Below are 21,486 nucleotides of genomic sequence, written 5' to 3'. Positions count from 1 at the left end.
CCAGCAGGGATCAAACCCTCACCCCCTACGTTGGAAGTATAGAGTCTTAGCCACCGGACCACCAGGGAAGTTCCAGGTTCATTTTTATTGCTATGTGATATTCTGTTGGGTGACTGTACCACTGTTGTTGTTTAGTCGCTAAGTCGTGTCTGATTCCTTTGTGACCCCACGGACTGTAGGCCACCAGGGTCCTCTGTCCCTGGGGTTTTCCCAAGCAAGAATGCTGGAATGGGTTGCGATTTCCTTCTCCAGGGGATACTCCTGACCCAGAGATCGAACCCACGTCTCCTTCATTAGCAGGCAGATTCTCTCTCACTGAGCCACCAAAGAAGCCCAGCTGTACCATAATTTATCCTTTTTATTGTTGATGAACTTTTGGGTTGTGACCTAACTTTTGGATATTACAAATAGTGCTATGTGAACATTCTTTTTTAAATTGTTTTTAATTTATTGACTGGGCTGGGTTATTTATCGCCTCACGGGCTTTTCTCCAGTTGTGGCAGGTGGGGACTACTCTCTCATTGCAGTGCAAGGGCTTCTCATTGTTGCTGAGCACAGGCTCTAGGACAGCTGGGCTTCGGTAGTTTTCACAGGCTCGACAATCTTGGTGCATGGGCTTAGTTGCCCAGTGGCATGTGGGATCTTCCTGGACCAGAGATCGAACCTCTGTCTCCTGCGTTGACAGGCGGATTCTTTACCTTTGACTAAGCCACCAGGGAGGCCTTATATGAACATTCTCAAACGTGTATTTTGGTGAACATAGCTCTTCCTGTCTACTAGCAGTGGTGCTGATGGATACAGGGCATATGTGTGTGCAGCTTACCATGCCAACAGTTTTCAAGTGGTTCAAACTGTATCACACTCCTGCCAGCAGTGTTGGGTTTTGTTTTTTTAAATATAACTTCAAAGATGTGAAATCTGAGTGAAAGAATAAATTCATTTTAAGTTTTAGAGTATAATGCTTAAATTTGTTCTCAGGAATGCTAATTTATACTCCACTGAACACTGGGTTTTATCTAGCTCTTTCATCTCTATCAATTAATAATGGAAAATATCTCATTTTTAAACTACTTCAATGAGTTGGGCTTTTTAAAGCTTAATTTCAGTTTTCTTAACTTGGCTGTTCTTGCCTTTTCTACCTAGTTTGTGCTTTGTCCTTTGTTTTTTATTATAAAGAAGTTTTAAATGTGTATGTGTGCGTGCATCTGCTAATTTTTCCCTCTGTGGTTTCTGCCTTTGGTGTCATTCTTAAGCCTTTTTATCTCCAAAATTTTTTTGTTTGTTTTCTTTGAGAACTTAATTGTTTGTATTTAATTTTGTTTACTGTAACTAGATTTGACTTTTTCTTTCACTAATGCAAGGTAGCTGTTTTGGCTGTTTTTGTTTTAAAACAAGCACTTTAACTTACTACATCAGCATTAGCTTTGGAATATTTGTAGGGGGATGTCAGAGTGACTGGCCAGGAAGAAGTTAGTACACCAAAACTTGCATTCATGTGTCATCTGACCATGAGAAATGAAGCCAATTTTCCAATGTGGTTGCTATTTGAATTCTTTCAGTGTGCATGTTATTAAAAGTAGTTAGTTTTTGTTTAGAAAAGAATGAGATCAAATAGACTACATTATCTTACTTAATATCTCTAGTTGCTCTTAAGCAAGGACTTTGCCAAAAATACACCTGACCTCTGTTCTGTGACCTATAGGACAGAGGATTTGGAGAGTCAAATTTCAAGCCTTAAAAAATAACATTTTTCTCTATTTAAGAGGTTACTTAAAATTTATTTGGCATTTTTTTTTTTGTATAATAGTACACATAATTAAAATGTAATTTGTACTTCTGATTGAGAAAGAAGAGTCCGGTCTGTCATATCTTGTTGTGGTGGGGTTTTTTTTTGTTTTTTTTTTAATGTTCCAGTGGGATTTGAGAGTTCCCCAGAACCCCCACCACCTAAAAATTTTATCACTAAAGTCATTATTGGGTTAGACCACAAAGCACAGACAAAACAGAAATTAGACCAGAAGCCCTATCATCTAGAAATGGGTTGTTTTGGTTTCTGTAATTGAATCTTAGTACCTTAAAGGAATGAGTCCCAGGACACATAAAATTGATGAGGAAGAGAACACAGAAGTGCCAGTGCTCTGTGATTCGAGCCCCTGAACACATAAAAAAACTAGAGGCCAGTGTAAGGAGGATAGAGGTTTGTGAGTGAGGAAAAGAGTAGCTGAAAATAAATACTACACACACAGTTGCTGTTTTTTTGCATTTGGCAGTGCTACTTATAGCACAGTTATATCACTAGTCATTTCAATTATTCTCTAAGCCAGGGAGAAAATTATCAGGACTTCCTTAGAAAATCTGTAATTTTAGGTGCGCATTTCCAGTTCAGGAAAATCAGCATTTTTCCTGAATGCTTGAATTTGACTAAAGGGAACACTGGATTTATGTTAAAGGATCATTGGGGAGAGGCTGGGTGGAGAGAAAACAGAGGGGAGAAAAGCTAAAATTAAGTTCGTTTTTCATTTACTTACATACACAATGCAGTCTTACACATATTACATACTTAACCCATTTATTCTTCACAGAGGTCTGTAAAACGGTGTTTTCCTGATTGGCCAAAAACAAAAGGCTTGAGGAGTGCGTTTACATTTTTTTTGTCTAGGCTCAAACCCACCAAATGACAGTCCTGGGATTTGAACACCAATCTCTCTGAATCTAAAGCTCATTCATACTCTTTTCACAGGAGTATATATTGCCTTTTAAACTACCAGAATTATTATCACAGTTTATTGGTTTCTTGTAAGGTGTTGGTAGCACTTTGATTGGCATGTCTTGGGGGCGCCATCTTTAGTTCTGGGTAATAAAGCCAGTATAGTTTCCTTTACCTTCCACCTTAGTATTGAGAGTAAGCATGAGGTCACTATCCTAGGAGGACTCAATGAATTTGTAGTGAAGTTTTATGGACCACAAGGAAGTAAGTATATGTGTTGGTATGTGTTTTTCTATTTTACTTATATTCCTTAATAGACAGTGTGAATATCAAGATAGATGGTGATATGTATAGTTCTTGAAAAGTAAATTTAATTGAATTCTAAAAGCAGTAAGGAAATCTTGCTGTTAGGATAAATATTCTATATGCTTTTTCTCTTTTCTCTGTGTTAGTGTGACTTAGTATTAGTCACTTAGCCATGTCCAACTCTTTGCGACCCTATGGACTGTAACCTGCCAGGCTCCTCTGTCCTTAGAATTCTCTAGAGAAGAATGCTGGAGTGGGTAGCCATTCCCTTCTACAGGGATCTTCCCAACCCAGGGATCAAACCTGGGTCTCCTGCATTGCAGGTGGATTCTTTACCATCTGAGCCACTAGGGAAGCCCCGTGAGACAGTATTAAACATAAATTGTGAATTCTGGGTTTTGTGGAAATGTTTTTTGTTGTTTGGGGGGAGGGGTGGTTCGGGCACAGGATAGACTGAGATAGTAAGCTATTACTTACCAAATAATTGAACAGTGTTTGAAGAATTAGGTAAAAATCAGGTAAAGAAACAGGTACATTTGAGAGAGAAAATGAATCTATGCTAATTCTAGATTTTTTTTTAAAGGAAAGTATTACATTTGAACATAGAGTACCTACTAGTTATAAGAGTTCCCTGACTCTTGAAGGAATTAATTTGCAAGATTCTCAAAAGAGATTAGAATTTAATGTTTAACTTATAGTCAGATTCTGTTTTCTAATTTGGAGACAATTCTAATGTTTTAACATTTTTGCTTTTATTTCAGCACCGTATGAAGGCGGAGTATGGAAAGTTAGAGTGGATCTTCCTGATAAATACCCTTTCAAATCTCCTTCTATAGGTATGTAACTACCTAGTTTCTCTCCTTAGAGAATTTTGAAATGGAGGGGGGAAAAAACAAAAAACAAGCCTACATTTTATGGTGATAATTAATTCCAGAAGTATTTGCTCAACTGAATTTCCCCCCTTTTTTTGCTCAGGTTATTTAGTAATTTTAAGGAGGGACTTCCATAGTGTGATAAGAGGTGTTTAAATACATCCTTTGCATGCTTGTAATGACTGTAACTTTGGTTTTTTTGTCTTTTAGGGTAAGATTAAATAACTTTAAGACCCACTGTCCATTCAGGCTATTAGCAGTAAAGTAATAAACATCTTAAATCTCATTTTAAATGCCAGATTGTTGAAATGAATATTATATAGTGCCTATTCTAGTTCTGTCATTTAAAAATCCTCCTTATACCTTACTTTTGCTTTTGTTCACTCCAACTCTATGTACCTTTTTCCATTCTTTCCACTCCAAATCTTTTTAACCCTCTAAACAGCTAAAGAAAGTAGAAACAAACCTTAGTTAGGGTTACATAAAATACCCTCAGTGAGCTATTTTTTCCTCACCTTCATCTTCTGCAGTAATTTGGTGATATTAACTTATCACCCCCATTAAGGCATTAGTGACAGTTTAGATATTAGCATCAGATGCTGCAGAGGTATATTTTGGTTGAGCTTGATACCTTTAAATATTTTGAGACTGTAGTAACTTAGCTAACTTAAGCCAGCTTGTAAAATTTTCATTCTGTAGATGATTTTTAGATGTTACAAAGAACTGGCCAATTTTAAGAAGGAAGAAGAAAATAAAATTGGAATATGTTTAGAGCGTTCTCTGTCACAGTGAATCACTTATTCAGAATTGTCAGAGCTAATGCCAAAACTCTTGGAATTTACACTTCTCCCTTGCCCCCGAAAAAGGGTTTTTTAAAAGAGGTGAACCAAAGACATTCCGAGCTTTGTGTTTTAATTCGAAGCCCCCATGTTTCTGTCTGGGATAAATAATGTGAAAATGTTAGTAATTCCCAATCAGATGCAGTGGCCTGTTCCCCTGACGTCTAGCTACTTTATATGTTTTACAATTTAAGGCTATAAAAATACCATAGAGCATCTATAATTCCTTTTTAGTCTGGTAACTCTTAATGTTCATTTTAAGAATAAACTGGTAATTTCCTCTGAAGGGCCCTTAGCTGAATTTTAAACTTGGTAATTAACAAGATGGGCTTGCCTCCCAGGTGGCTCAGTGGTAAAGAATCTACCTGCCAATGCAGGAGATGCAGGTTCAGTCCCTGGGTCGGGAAGATTCCCTGGAGAAGGAAATGGCAATGCACAGCAGTATTCACACCTGGAAAATCCCAAGGACAGAGAAGCCTGGCAAGCTGCAGTCCATGGGGTCCCAAAAGAATCAAACATGACTTAGCAACTAAACAACAGTTGAGGAGATACTTCATGGATAATTGAATTGGAAATCTCCCATTGCTATCAGAACCTGCAAACTGTAGAGTTATCAGATGGTGATATAGGAAGGGTGCTCTGAGGTGTTGAATCTTTGAGACAGTTCCTGACTGTATCTGACTTAATACCTTAGCACAGGTGGGACAGCAGCTGTTTCTCAGTTCCTGGTGTGGTGGAATGTAGGTAGAATCTTTAAACCTTTATAAACAGAATCTCCAAACCATATAAATTGATTCAGGTATATTTCATAAGTAACTATTTACCTATAGGACTAAAAATTTGCTTGCTAAATCTAGCAGTAAATTTAGTTTTGTTACCCTAGATTCCTAGTCAGAAAAGAAACAGTATAGCTTGATGAAGTTAACAGTGAACCAAGACGTGCAATTACACATCCTATAGAAATGTAGTTATTTCTCAAATCTTTTTTTTTAAATTTCTCAAATCTTAACATGTTTCCAGGTAACAATTATTTCATCATAACTTTCAAAGTAAAACTATCTGAACTTCAGACATTGTTTGTTAACTAATGATGCAACAGAAGCCTCTGTACTTTCTTAAGTTAATGATGTAACATGAAATTGGTTAGGACAAATGACTAGGCTAACTTTACTTCTTGATAATTTTTCCTTTCCCTTTCTGTGTGCTTTTAGAACTTGATAATACCTACAAATGTGTATGTACCATCTTCTCTTAGGGAAGTAGATCTAGTTGAAGTATTTTACAAGCTGTCCTTGTTTCCTCCAGAGGAAGATTGCATAAGAGTTTTAATCAGTCATGTGGGGTGACCCATTTTCGGGTCATCAACAATGTAATTACTGTTGCAATGTGCTTTAAACATTTCGAGAGGTAGTAACTCCTGCAGAGTAGGCAAGGACTTGTTTTTGAATTGTATAGATGGCTGCAGGAGTATACAGAAGAGGAGATAAGATAAATCCAACCTAACTGTTCTTTTTAAATCCTGCCTCCATAGTATATAAGCAAGCATGCCCTTCTTTCCGAGCCAAATATTGATCTCTTAAATTTAGATTAAGTGTTTTGATGTTTAAGTCTTAGGATTTTAAAATATATATCTATGTATACTTTTTTGTTTAATGTTGCTATGTATATTTTTTAATTGTATTAATGCTCCTTATCCATAGGAATGTAAGAAGGTCCAGGTGAGCAAAACTAAAGAAAAATTAAAATATCGTATAATCCTGTCCCTCAGTGGATATTATTATTTACATAAAGTACATAAAAATGTACTTTAAAACATTTTTCTCTAAATATTTAAGTGTATATGCAATGTACTTTTACAGGTAAACTGTAAACTCCAAACACAGTTTAAGGGAGTTTTTAATAGTTACCTGACTGCTTGACATGTAACTGAAAAAGTCCTTTTAAAAACAATTTTCATCTTTAAGTAAGTAAATTAGCTCCTTAATTTACTTACATCTTAACTCCTCTTTGGAAAGAGAAGGAATATTGACAGCCTCCTGGGGAAGTTACCAGCTTACTCTTACAAAGCTATCATTGTTCCAAATATCTTAATAAGCTCATCTTTTGGAATTTTACATTCTCTTTGAATATCATGAGTGATGGCGAGTCTTGATGCTTTGAAGCTGGATATAAATTTTTGAAATGGCTAAAGGTCATTTAATTCCAGAGAATAAGATGAATTGAAAAACCAAGTAACATCAGTTGAAGTCTATAATGATATATGATTATGAAACTGACTGAAGTTTAAGAGTTACGATTTCCTTTTTAAACTGGCCCTTTGGGCTCTTTCAGAAAGAAATTCTAAAACTGCTTTAATCAGTTGTAACATCATTGAGACCTTTGCATCGTTTTCCAGAGAGACTGCTTTGATATAAACCATATTTGAATCTCTTAAGTTCTGATTTATTGGAAGGCCCACACTTTATCTCCCCATTCAGAAACTAGAATGAGAGCAGTGCTGCTGGGCGTGTCACCATGTAGGTAGGAGGGTCTGATTGGTCAGTGGACTGGTTATCAGGAAAGAATGGTTCTGGCCCCAGTTCTCCTTGACTCTGATGATACTTATCTGAATTGTTTCCCCTTCTAGAAAATGAGATAATGTAATTAAATGGACTGTGCATGTTTGATATTGACCAGTGTATTAAATATTCAGGATGTATGATATGGCATTCTGCCAGATACTTAGGAAGGCTGTATAAGGCTTTCACCAGTTGGGAGGGAAAAATATCAATGTATTTAAAGTACTGCATTTGCTCTAGTGACAGCATTTCATTGCTATTTAGGAGAAGTGTGACTCAGCACCTCAATTGAGGAAGAGAGTATATGGAGGAGATAGATGTTTACACGAATTGTATCTCATGTATTGAGAATAGAGTCTTTACAAAGCTTCAGAGAGGTGAAGCTGAACGTAAGGACTTCATAAATACTCTTTCAAAACCCCAGGTGATGCCCAGTCCATAAAGGTTTTGTTCTATGCAAAGAAGTTGCTGCGGAGACTGTCGTATTCCGTACTTCTGTAGATTCACACTTTTCGGCCATTACACATGTGCTCAACTAAGAAAAAGCTTTTACCCATCTAAGGAAACAGACTTGGAGTTGCTGCCTGGGGGGAAATAAAGATGAGTGATCCCATATATAAAGAGGTCACATAGAGCAATCTTTTCATAAAAATGAAAAATAACCAATTAGCATAGGATACAAAATAGTTTTGTGTCCAATCCAAAGAATGCAAAGATTAAAAAATGAGAAAATATATGACTTTCTAAATTGGCAAGTTAAACATTGTTGGCAAAGGTATTATGATACAGCCAACCTAGCAGTATATATTGATAAAATTTTATATCCTTTGAGTGATTTTACTTAAAATAAGGAAATATTCAGACCTGTATACTAAGATTAATGCACAGGAGTATGTAAATTGCAGTGTTATTTTTAAAACTTAAAAGTTGGAAGCAACCTAATGATTCAATTGATAAATAAAGTAGTTAAATTATGGTTCCTTTTATCCCCCCTCTTTCTTACGCCACATAGCATGTAGGACCTTTAGTTCCCCAACAAAGGATAGAACCCATGCTCCCTGCAGTGGAAGCATGGAATCTTAACCACTGGATACTGCCAGGAATGTCCAAATTATAGTACATTTTAATAAACAATATGTTTTACCCTGTTTGAGTTTCCTGAGCCATACAGCAAATTCCCCTTGGCTATCTATTTTACATATGGTAATATAAGTTTCCATGTTGCTCTTTCCATACATCTCACCTTCTCCTCCCGTCTCCCCATGTCCATAAGTCTATTCTCTGTTTCTCCATTGCTGCCCTGCAAATAAATTCTTCAGTACCATTTTTCTAGATTCCGTATATGTGTTAGAATACAATATTTATCTTTCTCTTTCTGACTGAATTCACTCTGTATGATAGGTTCTAGGTTCATCTACCTTATTAGGACTTAAATGCGTTCCTTTTTATGGCTGAGAAATATTCCATTGTATATATGTACCACAACTTCTTTATCCATTCATCTGTCGATGGACATCCGGTTGCTTCCATGTTCTAGCTATTGTAAATAGTTAACACCATCTTTAATAAAAGAACACACAAGAGGGAATCCTGTAGTGGTCCAGTGGTTAGGACTTGGTACTCTCACTGCCAGGGGCCCAGGTCAGGGAACTAAGATCCTGCAAGTTGCACACAGCGCAGCAAAAAAAAAAAAAAAAGATAAAATAGTGTAACTATAATTTTTTTCTATGCAAGTGCCAAGTTTGAATACCAAATTTTGGCTATAGTTATCCATGGCTGTTAAGGGAATTACAAGCCATTTTCCTGTAATTCCCAAATAGTCTACAGTAAGTTCTCTTTTATTATAAAAGTAAGTGTTTAAGAAACTTACACAAGTGTGTGTCTTTCAGATGTCCTGTCTGCATCTTTGTCTGAGTCTATGCTTTTCCTGTCTGTTGTTCTAGAAAGCCGTCAAGCAGTCCTTGGTCAGAATTCTCAGTTTGCTAAGGCTCCCGTGTTTCCCACCACTCCCCTTAATTTTTTTCCTTAAGTTTTAATTACTTGTGCATGTAAGTGTGGCACGACTGAAGTGACTGAGCAGCAGCGTGTAAGTGTACATTCTGTGTCCTTTGTGTCTCTGCTTACAGTTTGGTTTACTCCATCTTGGAGCATCTTTGCACCTTTACATGTAACCATTCTCCACTCCTTTCTTCTCCTTTTTGCCTTCCTCCTTTCCCGTCTCCTGTCCTGTTACTTTGAGCAATTCTTACCTGCTTTTTTCAGTCTGACTCTTCCACTTGTTCTCCTTTGTTCCATTTTTCTCTTCATGTGAACCAAAAAGACCCCTTTGTAGCTATTAATAACAGTAATCCTTTTGATAAACCTAACCCAAGGGGTAAAAATTATGTCTTTAATAAAATATGACATAAAATATTGGATTTAAGGCTTTCAGCCTCTAAAGGTCTTGAAAGTACCTTGAAAAGCTCGCTTCAAGATCTGCAGTAGTATCCATCAGATCTACCTATGTTACTTGAACAGTAGCATTCAAGACAAGATTTTAAAGTTGTCATTGAACCTTATTTTTAAATGACTGCTGGCTAATATACTAAGAGACATGCATTCTACTAATTTCAGATAGAACTATAGAGTATTACAGAATCTTTTGTAAGTAACCTTAAGACAAGCTCAAGAACTCTGTCACCATTGATACTTTCTTAAAATGGAAAACTGTTGCAAAAGCCAGCTAACAAGTCTAGAAACTAAGTATGAAGTACTACATGTGTGTATCTCCATGTGAACAGTGAGGAGGACCTTCTCCCAGGAACAGGCTGCATGCGCTGTGTGTCTGGGACTGTAATTTGATGATACCAAAGCTGACTGTGTAAAAGGAGTGGTTGGTTGAGAGCATGATTCTGGAGAGACCATGTCATGGTTTGCCAAGTGTTGATAGAATGGCTAGGGGAAAACCAAGCTCATTCCACAGTATAATTGATGTCAATAGCATATGGCAGGAGGTAGTCAAATCCATTTAAGTAAATAGAAACAAAATGAAAGTCATAGGCAGTAACAAAAATTAGAATGCTATTTTGAGCCATACTAGTGGCCTTTACTAGTTCAGACTGTCATCTAAATAGAATGGTTTTAGGTCATTCTGTTCCAAAAGGAAGCTAGACTACATAACCTCTCAGACTTCCTTCTGAATTTCACAGTCTGCCGCCAGTTCTTAATTAAAAAGATATTCTGATGATCAATGGCAACCCACTCCAGTACTCTTGCCTGGAAAATCCCGTGGATGGAGGAGCCTGGTAGGCTGCAGTCCATGGGGTCGCTGAGAGTCGGACACGACTTCACTTTCACTTTTCTCTTTCATGCGCCCAAGAAGGAAATGGCAACCCACTCCAGTGTTCTTGCCTGGAGAATCCCAGGGACGGCAGAACCTGGTGGGCTGCCGTCTGTGGGGTCGCACAGAGTCAGACACGACTGAAGCGACTTAGCAGCAGGAGCAGCAGTGTACCATATTCTTTTTACTTGTGCCAGTGGTTAAGGGGAATGGTTTCACCTTTTTCGTTGACAGATTTAGCAGACTTTTCTGGCATAATACACTTTTTATTCCACCATGGCCAGAAATTACCTCATAGTATTTTTGGAATAGAGTTCTGTAATATGGTGTATGACTAACTCTAGAGCTTAGAATACTTACCATTTTCCTTTGCGTCTTCCTGGTTGGAAATATTGTATAGTTACTCCCTCAGGAACTAGTGTGAGTGACTTTAGGTGAGTGGTGTTTAGTCAGGAGTGGACCAGGATTTGAAATAGAGAGGAGTGTCATTCATGAGAGGTTTGGGGTCAGTCATTTAACAAAGACTGATTTGAACCACTGTATTTCCACAAAAAGAATGAATTCTTAGACTGAGGAAGCTAAAGTCCATTAAGATCACCAATATACTTCTCTACTTTTATAACTTTGGGTTTGAATGTAGTTCCTGTTTAAAAATAGTTACTTAAGTGCTGTTGTATAGTGATCTATATTTTTTGAATTCCGATAGAAACAAGGCTCTAGTAGAAGATTTTCCTTAAAAAAAAAAAAAGATAATGCTATGAGGTCATAAGCCATTGTTAAAAGCTCTCTTTTTACTGGTGTTCTGAAAATGAAATTTTTGGGATATGATTTTGAAAAGATTATGTTTGGCAGCTAAGGTAGAACCTACTTTCTCATAAAATGGATACAGCTTATATTATTTCTTTAAATCAGCTCCACAAATTTATCAGCTACCAGCTGTGTGCAGGGAGTCTTTCTAGGTGCTAGGGACACAGAAGTGAACGGATTGGTCTCTTGAGCCTTAAATCCTTTTGGGGTAAATGGGGATGGGGGGCCGATAAAGCAAAATTTTTAATGTCTTGATAGCTTTATTCAGAGAATTGATGTAATAGAATTGACCTGATAGCTGTCTTAGATGAGGTGTTTAGGAAGGGGATCTTTGACAAAATAAATTTAAGCTAGGGTTTAAATGAAAAGGGGAAAAAAGCCAGCCCTGATCTTTCAAGGTCAGGGATAAGAGCGTTTTAGGCAGAAAAACTGAAGACAGACACTAAGGCAGGAACTTAGCTGGCATGCTCAGGGAACAGAGGTGAGGCTGGAAGGCTGGGTAGAGAGTGAGATACGAGAAAGGGTCCAAACTGTAGGCAGGGCGAGGCCCTATTAGGGCTTTGTAGGCCAGATTAAAGGGTTGAGTTAAATATTTAATGTAATGGGAAAGATCACTGCAGTGTTTTAAACATTTTCAGTGACCACTCTGCTGTTGTGGGGAAATAGTAGAGATACTAGTGGGTTGGATCAAGGTGCCAAGGTTGAAAATCTGTGGTGTAGATCCACATTACTTTGAAGAAATCTGTCTGTATTAAGGAAAGCATACAAAGGAGGCTAGTACCTAGAGGAAGATAAAAGGAAGGCTTTGCTTTCTATTTCTTGGAGATTTCAAAGGATGTTTATATGCTCATTGTAGGGAGTTGTCTAGAAGAGAGGGAAAGCTTGGTGATATTTGAGGTCAGGAGGAGGATGAAGGAGTGGTGCCTTCGACACTGCAGGAAGGGACAAGATCGGAACACACGCAGAGGACTGGTACTTGAGAAGACCATGAACATATGAGCAAGCTGTTCAGGCAGGAGAAATTAGCATTGGCGGGGGGGGGGGGTATTGTTGGGGACAGTGAGGGGTCCTGCTGATTAGCACCCATTTTCACATGGAAAATACACAGGGCTATTAAGTCCTACTAAGTGAGAAATGGGGGACCAAAGGGAGGGAGAGATTTGCAGCATACTGGTAAAATGTCCAAGTCATTGGAGAATGGGGGAGCAAGCTACTACAGAAAGGAGAGAGGAAAATTATAGGGAATGTTGAGTCCACAAAAGGTTATAGAGCATATTTTTAAAACCTGGTACATTTGTTTCCTTAATGTCTCTTCTCCCTGCCAACCCAGTAGATAGAAACTCCACAAAGACAGTCCCTTGGTGTGGTTCACTAAAAATCTATCTCCCCAACTCAGGACTTGGTGCATTGCCTGTTTTGCAGAAGAATATTGTTTGAGTCAGTGAGTGAATGCCTATTTAGTGGCATTCTCAAGTCCAAGTACAGAGAACTGTGAATGATTGGTTTCCTTCAGTTGTAGATGGGCATTTTGGAGGGGATAGTGCAGGGAATTGGTAGAGGAGTGCTAGAGAACGATGATGGTGATAGCTCTTATACTTAGTATGGAGAAGGAGTGAAAATAGGGTGGTAGGTAGGAAGAAGGCTACAATCCATAGGGTTGCAAAGAGTCAGAGATGACTGAGCATATGTGCATGTGCGCACATACACAGGTAGGAAGAAAAAGGGGGCAGGTCAGTGGATTAGAGTTCACACGTGAAAGAATTGTTCATGGGGGTGGGAAGCGCTTTGACAAGGATAGGAGACTGTCATTGGAGAGGGGATGTCTGAATTTGTGATTTTGAAAGTGAAGCTGTTTATAGGGATAACAGACTTCAAAAGCATGTCCTGGGAGTGTGAATGAGGTAGAACTGAGGAAAGATCATTGAGGAGAGGCTGAGATAACTGAAAGGTTAGGGTATGAAGAGGATGGTCTGTATAGGCAGTTATGTCACTAAAAATGACCGGTGTTGATGGGGGAGAAACTTGGGGGCCAAGTGCTAAAGTTCTCAGTGATGGAGTAAGTCGGTTGCCAGATTGGCCCTTTGATTGAAAAACCTGTTGTTCACAGTTTGTAATAAGTACTCTTAGCTTCATCTTGCTATATAGCCAGAGTAAAAATAGTAGTCGGTTTCATTTCCCTTCCCCATATCACCTCTGAGGGGTAGCTTTGCTTTTATTCATGCTTGCTTCTGTGAGAAGATTCACCCGTTTCCTTCCTGAAACTGGCTGATGTCAGTTTTAATTCTACCTTTGGCAATTTATGATTATACAGTCTTTCCATTTGCTGCATAGAAATCCTACCTAACTCACTGTTTAGGTTAGTTCCTACTTTAACTATAGTAGATAACCTCTAGCTTTAGAGCTGATTAGTTATTCTGACGTTTTCTGGGCATAAAATTCACCTTCCCTTTAGGACTGGTGGTCTAATGAAAACATATAGTCTTAGCTTCATTTTTCTTTAGTTAAATGAAATTCATTTAAAACTTAAAAAACTAAGTAATATCTTGGTTCCCTTGGAAATGCTTGTCCATGCAGTTGAAGATTTTGTTCATATTCTTGTGAATACCATGGTTGGTGAAAACCATATTGCTAGAAGGAACTTTGGAGATTTATACCATCCAGTTACCTTATTTGAAGGATGATAAAAATGAGACCTAGAAAGGCAGAGATATAGTACTGCTGACTAGTTGCAGAGTCTGCCTTCTAGCTTCCATTCCAATGTTTTTTCCATATGCCAAATGCAATCAGAACAGTCTTTTTAATAATAAATGTTAGAGTAGATGTATTTTCCATTTCCAGTGTGATAGGGTTATTAAAAAAAAAATAATATCCCATAATCAAAATACCTTCTAATGTGCTTGACAATTCCTGAAGGATTAAGAGAAGGTTATATTGGATCAGATATTTTCATTTTTAGGACAAGGAAAGTGATATGAAATTACGTGCCTGAACTCTATCAGCTAATAGTAACATTACTGAGTACTTAACTGTGTGCCAGTTACTGGTCACATGCTCTGCATATATTCATTAAATCTTGGTGACACTCCTGTGATGTGTGGATACCATTATTTAACCCAGCTTTATGAACAAGGAGACAGAAAGACTAAGAGATACAGTAGGTCTAAGTGGAACTTTGGCAGCCTGACTGGGGCCTGATTTTTTAACCCCAACTTTGTATAGTAAGTGGCAGAGACTTGAAATTAAGTCTCAAAATTTCACATCCAGGACGTTCTGCTCATACTCCCCTGTCTCTGACCATGAAAATAAATCCTGCCTGATTGAGTCAGTGTGGTTATATGAGTGACCAGGAGAGTGAAAGATAAACTGTGGAGACAGGAAAGAGAAGGCAATCTTCCAAAAAATGGAACTGCCAGAGAGTAGGTTTTGGTAATCTGCTAGGCTGGTAGAAGAGTTGTACTGTTGAAGGATAACACTTCATCTTTTCTTAGTTATAAATAAACTTTTCTTATCCATCCAGCCCATTCCTCAGATTCCATATTATCAGAGAGAAAGGAAGAAGCAGAAAAGAGGACCCCTGGTTGAGTTTAGATCTCCTGAACACACACAAGATCAGTTCAGAGGTTCCCATGACACAGGGCAATGAGAGTGAGCTCCTTGCTTGGTTCCTCACCCAAGAAGAGACCGGCCCAGGTCCATCTCTCCTGAGTAGGAAAGGCTCAGCTCTCAGAAGAGACTTCTGCCCGGGTGCAGGCTGCCACGGGCTGGGCCTGGCTGTCCGAGGTAAGATGAAAAGTCTGTCTGAGGGTGCACTGATGCACAAGACTGGCAGCAAAGCTGTTGCTGTGAAGCTGGCGGCATCCACACCCCTTTTTCAGCTGGAGCATCCTAATTCCAGTCAGCTCCTGCTCGCTAGGAATGAAGACCCAAGTTATTACCCTTAAAAATTTATAGTCTGAGACACTGCTAGGGAAGATAGGATTTAATCTTTAATAAATATATTTTAAATAATTCTATCTACTTTAAAAATAGAGAATTGATCATTTTTATTCTGAATGGTCTACTTTATGTGGGTATTTGTGCTGAAGATGGAACACCAGAGTAATTTAATACTTTCTCACAGAGATTTATAAGCTTATAATTAGATTGTATCAGCTGCAGCTGCCCCAGCCATCTGAAGTCCAGGTTCATTTGTTCTCTAGGATAAAGTTCTCATTTCTGCCTTTCAAGCTTTTCACCCATTTACCTTAGGGTGGATTTACCTTGTTTCATGGATCACCTTGTTTGACCCCTCATTTCTTCAAGATTTTTCTGGATGCAATTTCTGGATAGGTGATTGGCCCATGGTATTTCATTCTATCCCCAAATTTGATCACTAAAAATATCCCCACGAATAAAAGGAACAAAGATGGAAAGTATGATTAATTTCTGCCTTTTTTATATATATCGATCCAGTATTATTCGAAAGTGTGTACAACTTTGTACAGATCCCCTCCTGGGATTGGATACAGGAACAGTCTGAAATTAAAAAAATAAAACAGTTTTCAGCATGACTCGGCACGATATTATTTACTTTCTCTGCTTATTAGCCTGTGGGTCAAGAGATTTGTTAGTCTAGAGCAGTTGAGTGTTGGAGTGAAACAAGCAAAAGCATGGCATATTTTTCTATTTTAATAATCTGTGCTTTTATTTTCTAAGATGTGTAGTTTTGCATCAGCTTAGCATGGTTTGGATTCCTCCTCCAGAATTACAGATCTTCTAATTTCCTTCTGATTAAAGAGGACAGAGGTGGTAAGCTGTTCAGCTAAACCTTTGTACCTGTTGCCCCCCTTTTTATAAGTGCTTGAGCCATACCAGAGAATAATTGTCAAAAAAATTGAAACGAGTTCCGAATTTTATATGAACAAATCACTGAAATGTACCATTAGAACATGTCTGGTAGTGAATAAAATCTTATATCATATGGATTAAAAATGACTTGCTGCTTCCACTTGTCATGTTTCCATAAAAGCAGTTTTCAAAACATGTCCTCTTAAAATATCTTCAAAATAGTTCCTGGTCGAATGGAAACAAGCGTTGGGAAAATTCTGTTGTTGCAGACAAATTCATTAGTGTGGTGATAGCTTTGCCAAAAGGAAGGAAAACGTGCCAGGGCAAACACGCTCAGTCCTGAGAACGTTCCTTCCCTGAATTCCTAGCCTATTCTTTATCCGTCTCCTCCCCTCCTTGTGCAAAAGTTCCACTGTTGCCATCATTATCCAGAATGTAAATAGCTTTGCCAGAAATGCTTCCCACAGCTTGTCCAAGAACAAATGTAAAGGACGTGTGTGTATATATATATATATGTGTGTGTGTGTGTGTATATATAGACACACACACATACCCCTTTCCATTTATTTGCATCGGGTAATTTTTCTAACAACAGAAAAAACCTGGTGTAGGAAGAGATGACTGTGCTGTGGAAATTGTTTTTTTGGTAGAATTGGTCTGGCTGTGCTTGTTTCTCAGTGGCAAGGGTTATAAACTCCATTTCTGCCTACTTTGGAATAGTCAGCAGATTTTTGTGTCTCTTTGTGGTATTTTAGCATGTTAGAAGCTTTGTATTACATTCTCCAAAATACTTCTGTACCTAAAATGTGCCCTCACAGGATTAATTTCTTTAATGGACTTAACCATTGGCCATTTCTCCTTAAGGTTCTCTATTCTCAGAGCTCTGGCCATTGTTATTAAAACCTAGATTTTAGAACTGATCGTCCTTTTACAAACAGAATAAGAGTAGGGGGTTTGGAGATCATGTTGTCCAGCTTTCTCTCTTTGCCGGTGAAGAAACAGGCCCAGAGAAGTGTAGTGACCTGATCAAGGCCTGCAGTTAAAAGGCAGAGCTGGGACTGGGAGCCAAGCCCCTGTTAGCACTTTGACCCTTGCAGTCAGGTCCTGCTCTCCACCTCACAGCCAGATGGGGTTCAGCAGGGACAATGGGGACAGGGCTCCAACCCACTTGTTACTAAAGAATATGTTTACTGAGCCCTTTTTGGCTCTTTTTTTATGTAGTTTTGGACTCAACCAAGCCAAAATCTAGATTTAATTGAAAACAGTGTGGAAACTGTGTTGATGCCACATGTAATCTCCAGACCTTGTACAAGGAGTCAGTTTTGATAAACATTTAAGGCTTGTTTCACGATAGCTATTTCCTTGGCTTATACTTTTGAGGTCCCCTGTGACATCACATTATTGAAGCTTTATTCTTTTATTTTTATTATTGAAATAGTTAATTTACAATGTGATATTAATTTCTATTGTGCCAAAGTGATTCAGTTATACATATATTTTCTTTTTTTAATACTCCTTTCCATTGTGGCTTATCATAGGATATTGAATATAGTTTTCTGTCCTATACAATAGGACTTTGTTGCCATCCATCCTGTGTATAAAAGCTTACATCTGCTAACCCCAGCCTTTCCCCTTTGCAACCACCCATCTGTTCTCTACATCCATGATTCTGTTCCTGCTTCGTAGATGGAATCACTTGTTCATATTTTAGATGTCACATATAAGGGATATCATGTGGTATATATTTGTCTTGCTCTTTCTGACTCACCTCTCTTAATATGATAATCTCTAGTTGCATTCATGTTGCTACAAATGGCATTGTTTTGTTCTTTTTTATGACTGAGTAGTACTCCATTGTGCATATATACCACATCTTCTTTACCTTTCATCTGTCAGTGGACATTTGATTGTTTCCATGTCTTGACTGTTGTGAATAGTGCTTCTGTGAACATAGGGGTGCATGTGTCTTTTTGAATTAATAGTTTTGTCTGGGTATAAACCAGGAGTGGGATTCCTGGATCATATGGTGATGCTTTATTTAGTTTTCTGAGGGGTCATTCCTTCTAGCCCATTTCCATGGGTGCAATCCTACTTCTAGTACAGAGGTGGAGGTATTTTTCTTTTTTTTTTTTTTCTTTTTGTTTTATTTGGAGGATAATTGCTTTACGGTGTTGTGTTGGTTTGTGCCATTAGGAACTAGCCATAAGTGTACATATGTCCCTTCCCTCTTGAGTCTCCCTCCCACTCCCCATCCCTGGTTAAGTTCCCTGTGCAATCCAGCAGCTTCCCGTTAGCTGACTGTTTTACTCTCCCAATTTGTCCCACCCTTTTCTACCCTCTGCTGTGTCCACAAGGACATTCTATTAGCACAAGGACATGTGCTATTCTCTAAGTCTGCGTGTCTGTTCCTGCTCTACTAATAGGTTCATCAGTACTACTTTTCTAGATTTCATATATATGTGTTAATATATTTGTTCTCTTTCTGACTTATTCACTCTGTGTCACAGGCTCTGGGTTCATCCACCTCACTAGAACTTGTGGAGAAAATATCCTCACCACTGAGAACTAAGCACTGTTAATATTTGTACATTTTTGTTTCCAGTTTTCTATCTATGTGCACACTTTAAAAAAAAAAGAACAAATAATATGTAAGCACATTATCTCTTTTTAGTATATGTGCTGCCAAAGCAAGCACCATCTCTTTTTTAAAGGAGTACAGTTCTGTAAATTAAATTCATCGTTAATCACTATTCCCCATTCTGTTCCCCATTCCCACCATGACCTTGACCCTGCACCCTCTAAAATAATCATTCTTGTAAATGTGGTATATGCTGGTACAGTACAGTTTTCTCTTGTTACCGTAGAGAATAAGCAGTGTTGCTTTGTTTTCATTTATCTGAATGGTGTCATGATGCATATATATATATCATCCTGCAGTTTTTTTTGTTTCCCCTCAGCCTTGGCTCTATACTAATTGATACATGCTGACCTAGTTCAGTACCTCAGCTGCATAGGGCTCCGAGTACAAGGATGTGCAGCATCTCTCCAGTCCCTTGGTGATGGGGTTGAACTTGGTTCTTGGTTTTTATAAACACTACAGCAACAGGTATCCTCACAGGTCTTGTTGTACACATGTATTAGTAATTTTCTAAGGTTAGGTAGAATTTCTATCCTGCTTTCTCTTCTCTTAACATTAAGGCATGAATGTTTCCATTGGCTTAATATAATCTCCTTATAAACACAGACCTTGTGAATCTAGACTTTGAGACATCTTTAATGAAAAATTAATATGACGTAGTAATTGACCACAAACCCTTTTGCATCAGAGTAATTTAAAGATTGCATGGACTTTCTTAATAGTAGGTAGATAAAGCATTAAGCTATGTTAACACCAAAGATTAAAGAACAAAAATCGGAAGCATGATTAGTACTTGGAGTGGCTTGAGCAAGTAAGGGTTGGAGTACCTGGGACTTCATATAGTCTAATCTCCATTTTCTAAGTCTAGAGAAATGTCTTAGATTTTTGGAGCTGACCTCTGTCACTCCTCCTCCCTGAGAATCCTCCTTTGGTGCCACGTGTCTGCCTCTTTCCTGAAATCTCCCTCTCCTCATGCATGCTTCCCTGTCACCTCTTTATGCATCTTGCAGTTATTCTTCATGTCTCCTGTCCCATTGCTCCTGTCTCGTGACCTCCTCAAGAATAGTGTACTGTCTTTGTTTGGTTTTGTACCCTAAATAAGCACAGTGCCTGATACACAGATGTTGAACAAATATATTTTGAATGAATGAAAGAGGTGAATGTGGAGGTCTGGGGGTGAGAGGGAGGGTGGGATTGGAACATGGCGATGCTCACCTTAATAAAACAATTTATTGAAACTAGGGAACTGAATAAGGAAGTCTTAAAAGGAAGTTAGGCGGTAAAGATGACAAAATGACAGCTTTGACAGTGGATCTCTGCTTTAGAGGACTGTCATTTGCTTGTATACAAACTGATTAAATCACTGGTTTTGTGTTAGGAAATAATTTCTTTTCAAAGTTAAATACCAATACATTTGTTTAAAAGTCTACACCTGCTTGTTTTTCTAGGAATAAATCAAAAAACTTGAATCCCCAATAGATATAACCCTCTTACAGAATTTTTTTAAACACCTTGCTCAATTTCTTGGTTGCCCCAGTTTTAATCAAAACTGGGTTTCCTGGAATGAGTAGACTAAAGTCAAAGGAAATATTTTGGTCACTGTTCTTATGAAATCCTTTGTGGTTTGGAAGCAGTACTCCTTCAGTGTTTCAACAGCTTCATTCATGTTCCGCACACAGTGTAGCACAATGATGCCAGTAACTGAGCTTCAGAAGGAGAAGTTCAAATGCAGAACCTCCACATTTAGAAATTGAACAGTAAACCTTTGGGGGAGGGAAGTCAGAGTAGCTTTCTTAACTTTTATCATAGCACTAGTTATAAACCATTTAATACTATAAATTTTCTTGGCAAGTTCAATCGTAACTCAGAAAATAATTCTTTTAATGATTATTAGACGCTTCATTAGATTATTCTAATAATCTAATGATTATTAGAAGCTTCATTGCTCTCAAAGTTTGCCCATTTGATTAATAGAACGCTGATATAGTTTAAGTAATTGACACTGTCAGGAGAATATCGTTTAATCAGTAACCCAAGATCTAAGATTGAAAGTAATGAGTTATCCTAACACTGAGATTATTTCCAATACTGAAATACTTTCATTGTTCTCTGGATACTTTTTGCTGCTAATTAACATCTCTCTTTACAGGATTCATGAATAAAATTTTCCATCCCAACATTGATGAAGCGTAAGTAACTTATTTTTAAATGTTTAAATCTTAGCAGCAACTCTCTTGATTACAGTTTATGTATTGTAAAAAAAAAAAAAGTCTCAATTATCTTTTTGGATTTTATCAACAGATAGGACTGTAACAAAGGTCACTGACACTATAGAATCCAAGAATACGATATTCTAAACCACCTAGTTCAAAGTCTACTATTGGACTACTTGGTTTTTTCCATTGTCACGAACGAGTCCTTCATTTCCCTTGGTATCCAACTAACATTTGTACTATTCCACATCTCCATCTCTTTGTATAGACACAGTTCAGAGATCGGTCTTCAGTGTACAGAGTGTATTATTTTCAGCCCCTAAAGTATTACTCAGTTCTTGAGAGTAAAGCAAACAATGAATCACAATTACCCCTTTCTTTCCAATATTTTCTTAGTGGT

At 37.9% G+C, this 21,486-nt stretch overlaps 1 protein-coding gene across 7 annotated transcripts in view; it reads left to right on the top strand.

The window, feature by feature from the left end:
- Positions 1-21,486, top strand: part of UBE2H (ubiquitin conjugating enzyme E2 H) — a 98,242-nt gene that overhangs the window by 52,737 nt on the left and 24,019 nt on the right. For 3 of the 7 annotated variants that reach the window (XM_061165786.1, XM_061165788.1, XM_061165787.1), the window contains exons 2-3: positions 3,775-3,849; positions 21,023-21,062. In XM_061165786.1, the coding sequence (XP_061021769.1) occupies positions 21,028-21,062 (35 nt within the window). In that variant the 5' untranslated portion in view covers positions 3,775-3,849; positions 21,023-21,027. Of the gene's footprint in view, positions 1-1,944; positions 2,988-3,774; positions 3,850-21,022; positions 21,063-21,486 lie in introns of those variants that run through there. The other 4 variants (XM_061165782.1, XM_061165784.1, XM_061165785.1 and 1 more) reach the window with 4 other exon arrangements.

The sequence above is a fragment of the Dama dama genome, chromosome 18 (genome assembly GCF_033118175.1).
Source record: "Dama dama isolate Ldn47 chromosome 18, ASM3311817v1, whole genome shotgun sequence".
Lineage (NCBI taxonomy): Eukaryota > Metazoa > Chordata > Mammalia > Artiodactyla > Cervidae > Dama > Dama dama.
This window is presented reverse-complemented; position numbering and strand designations above follow the sequence as displayed.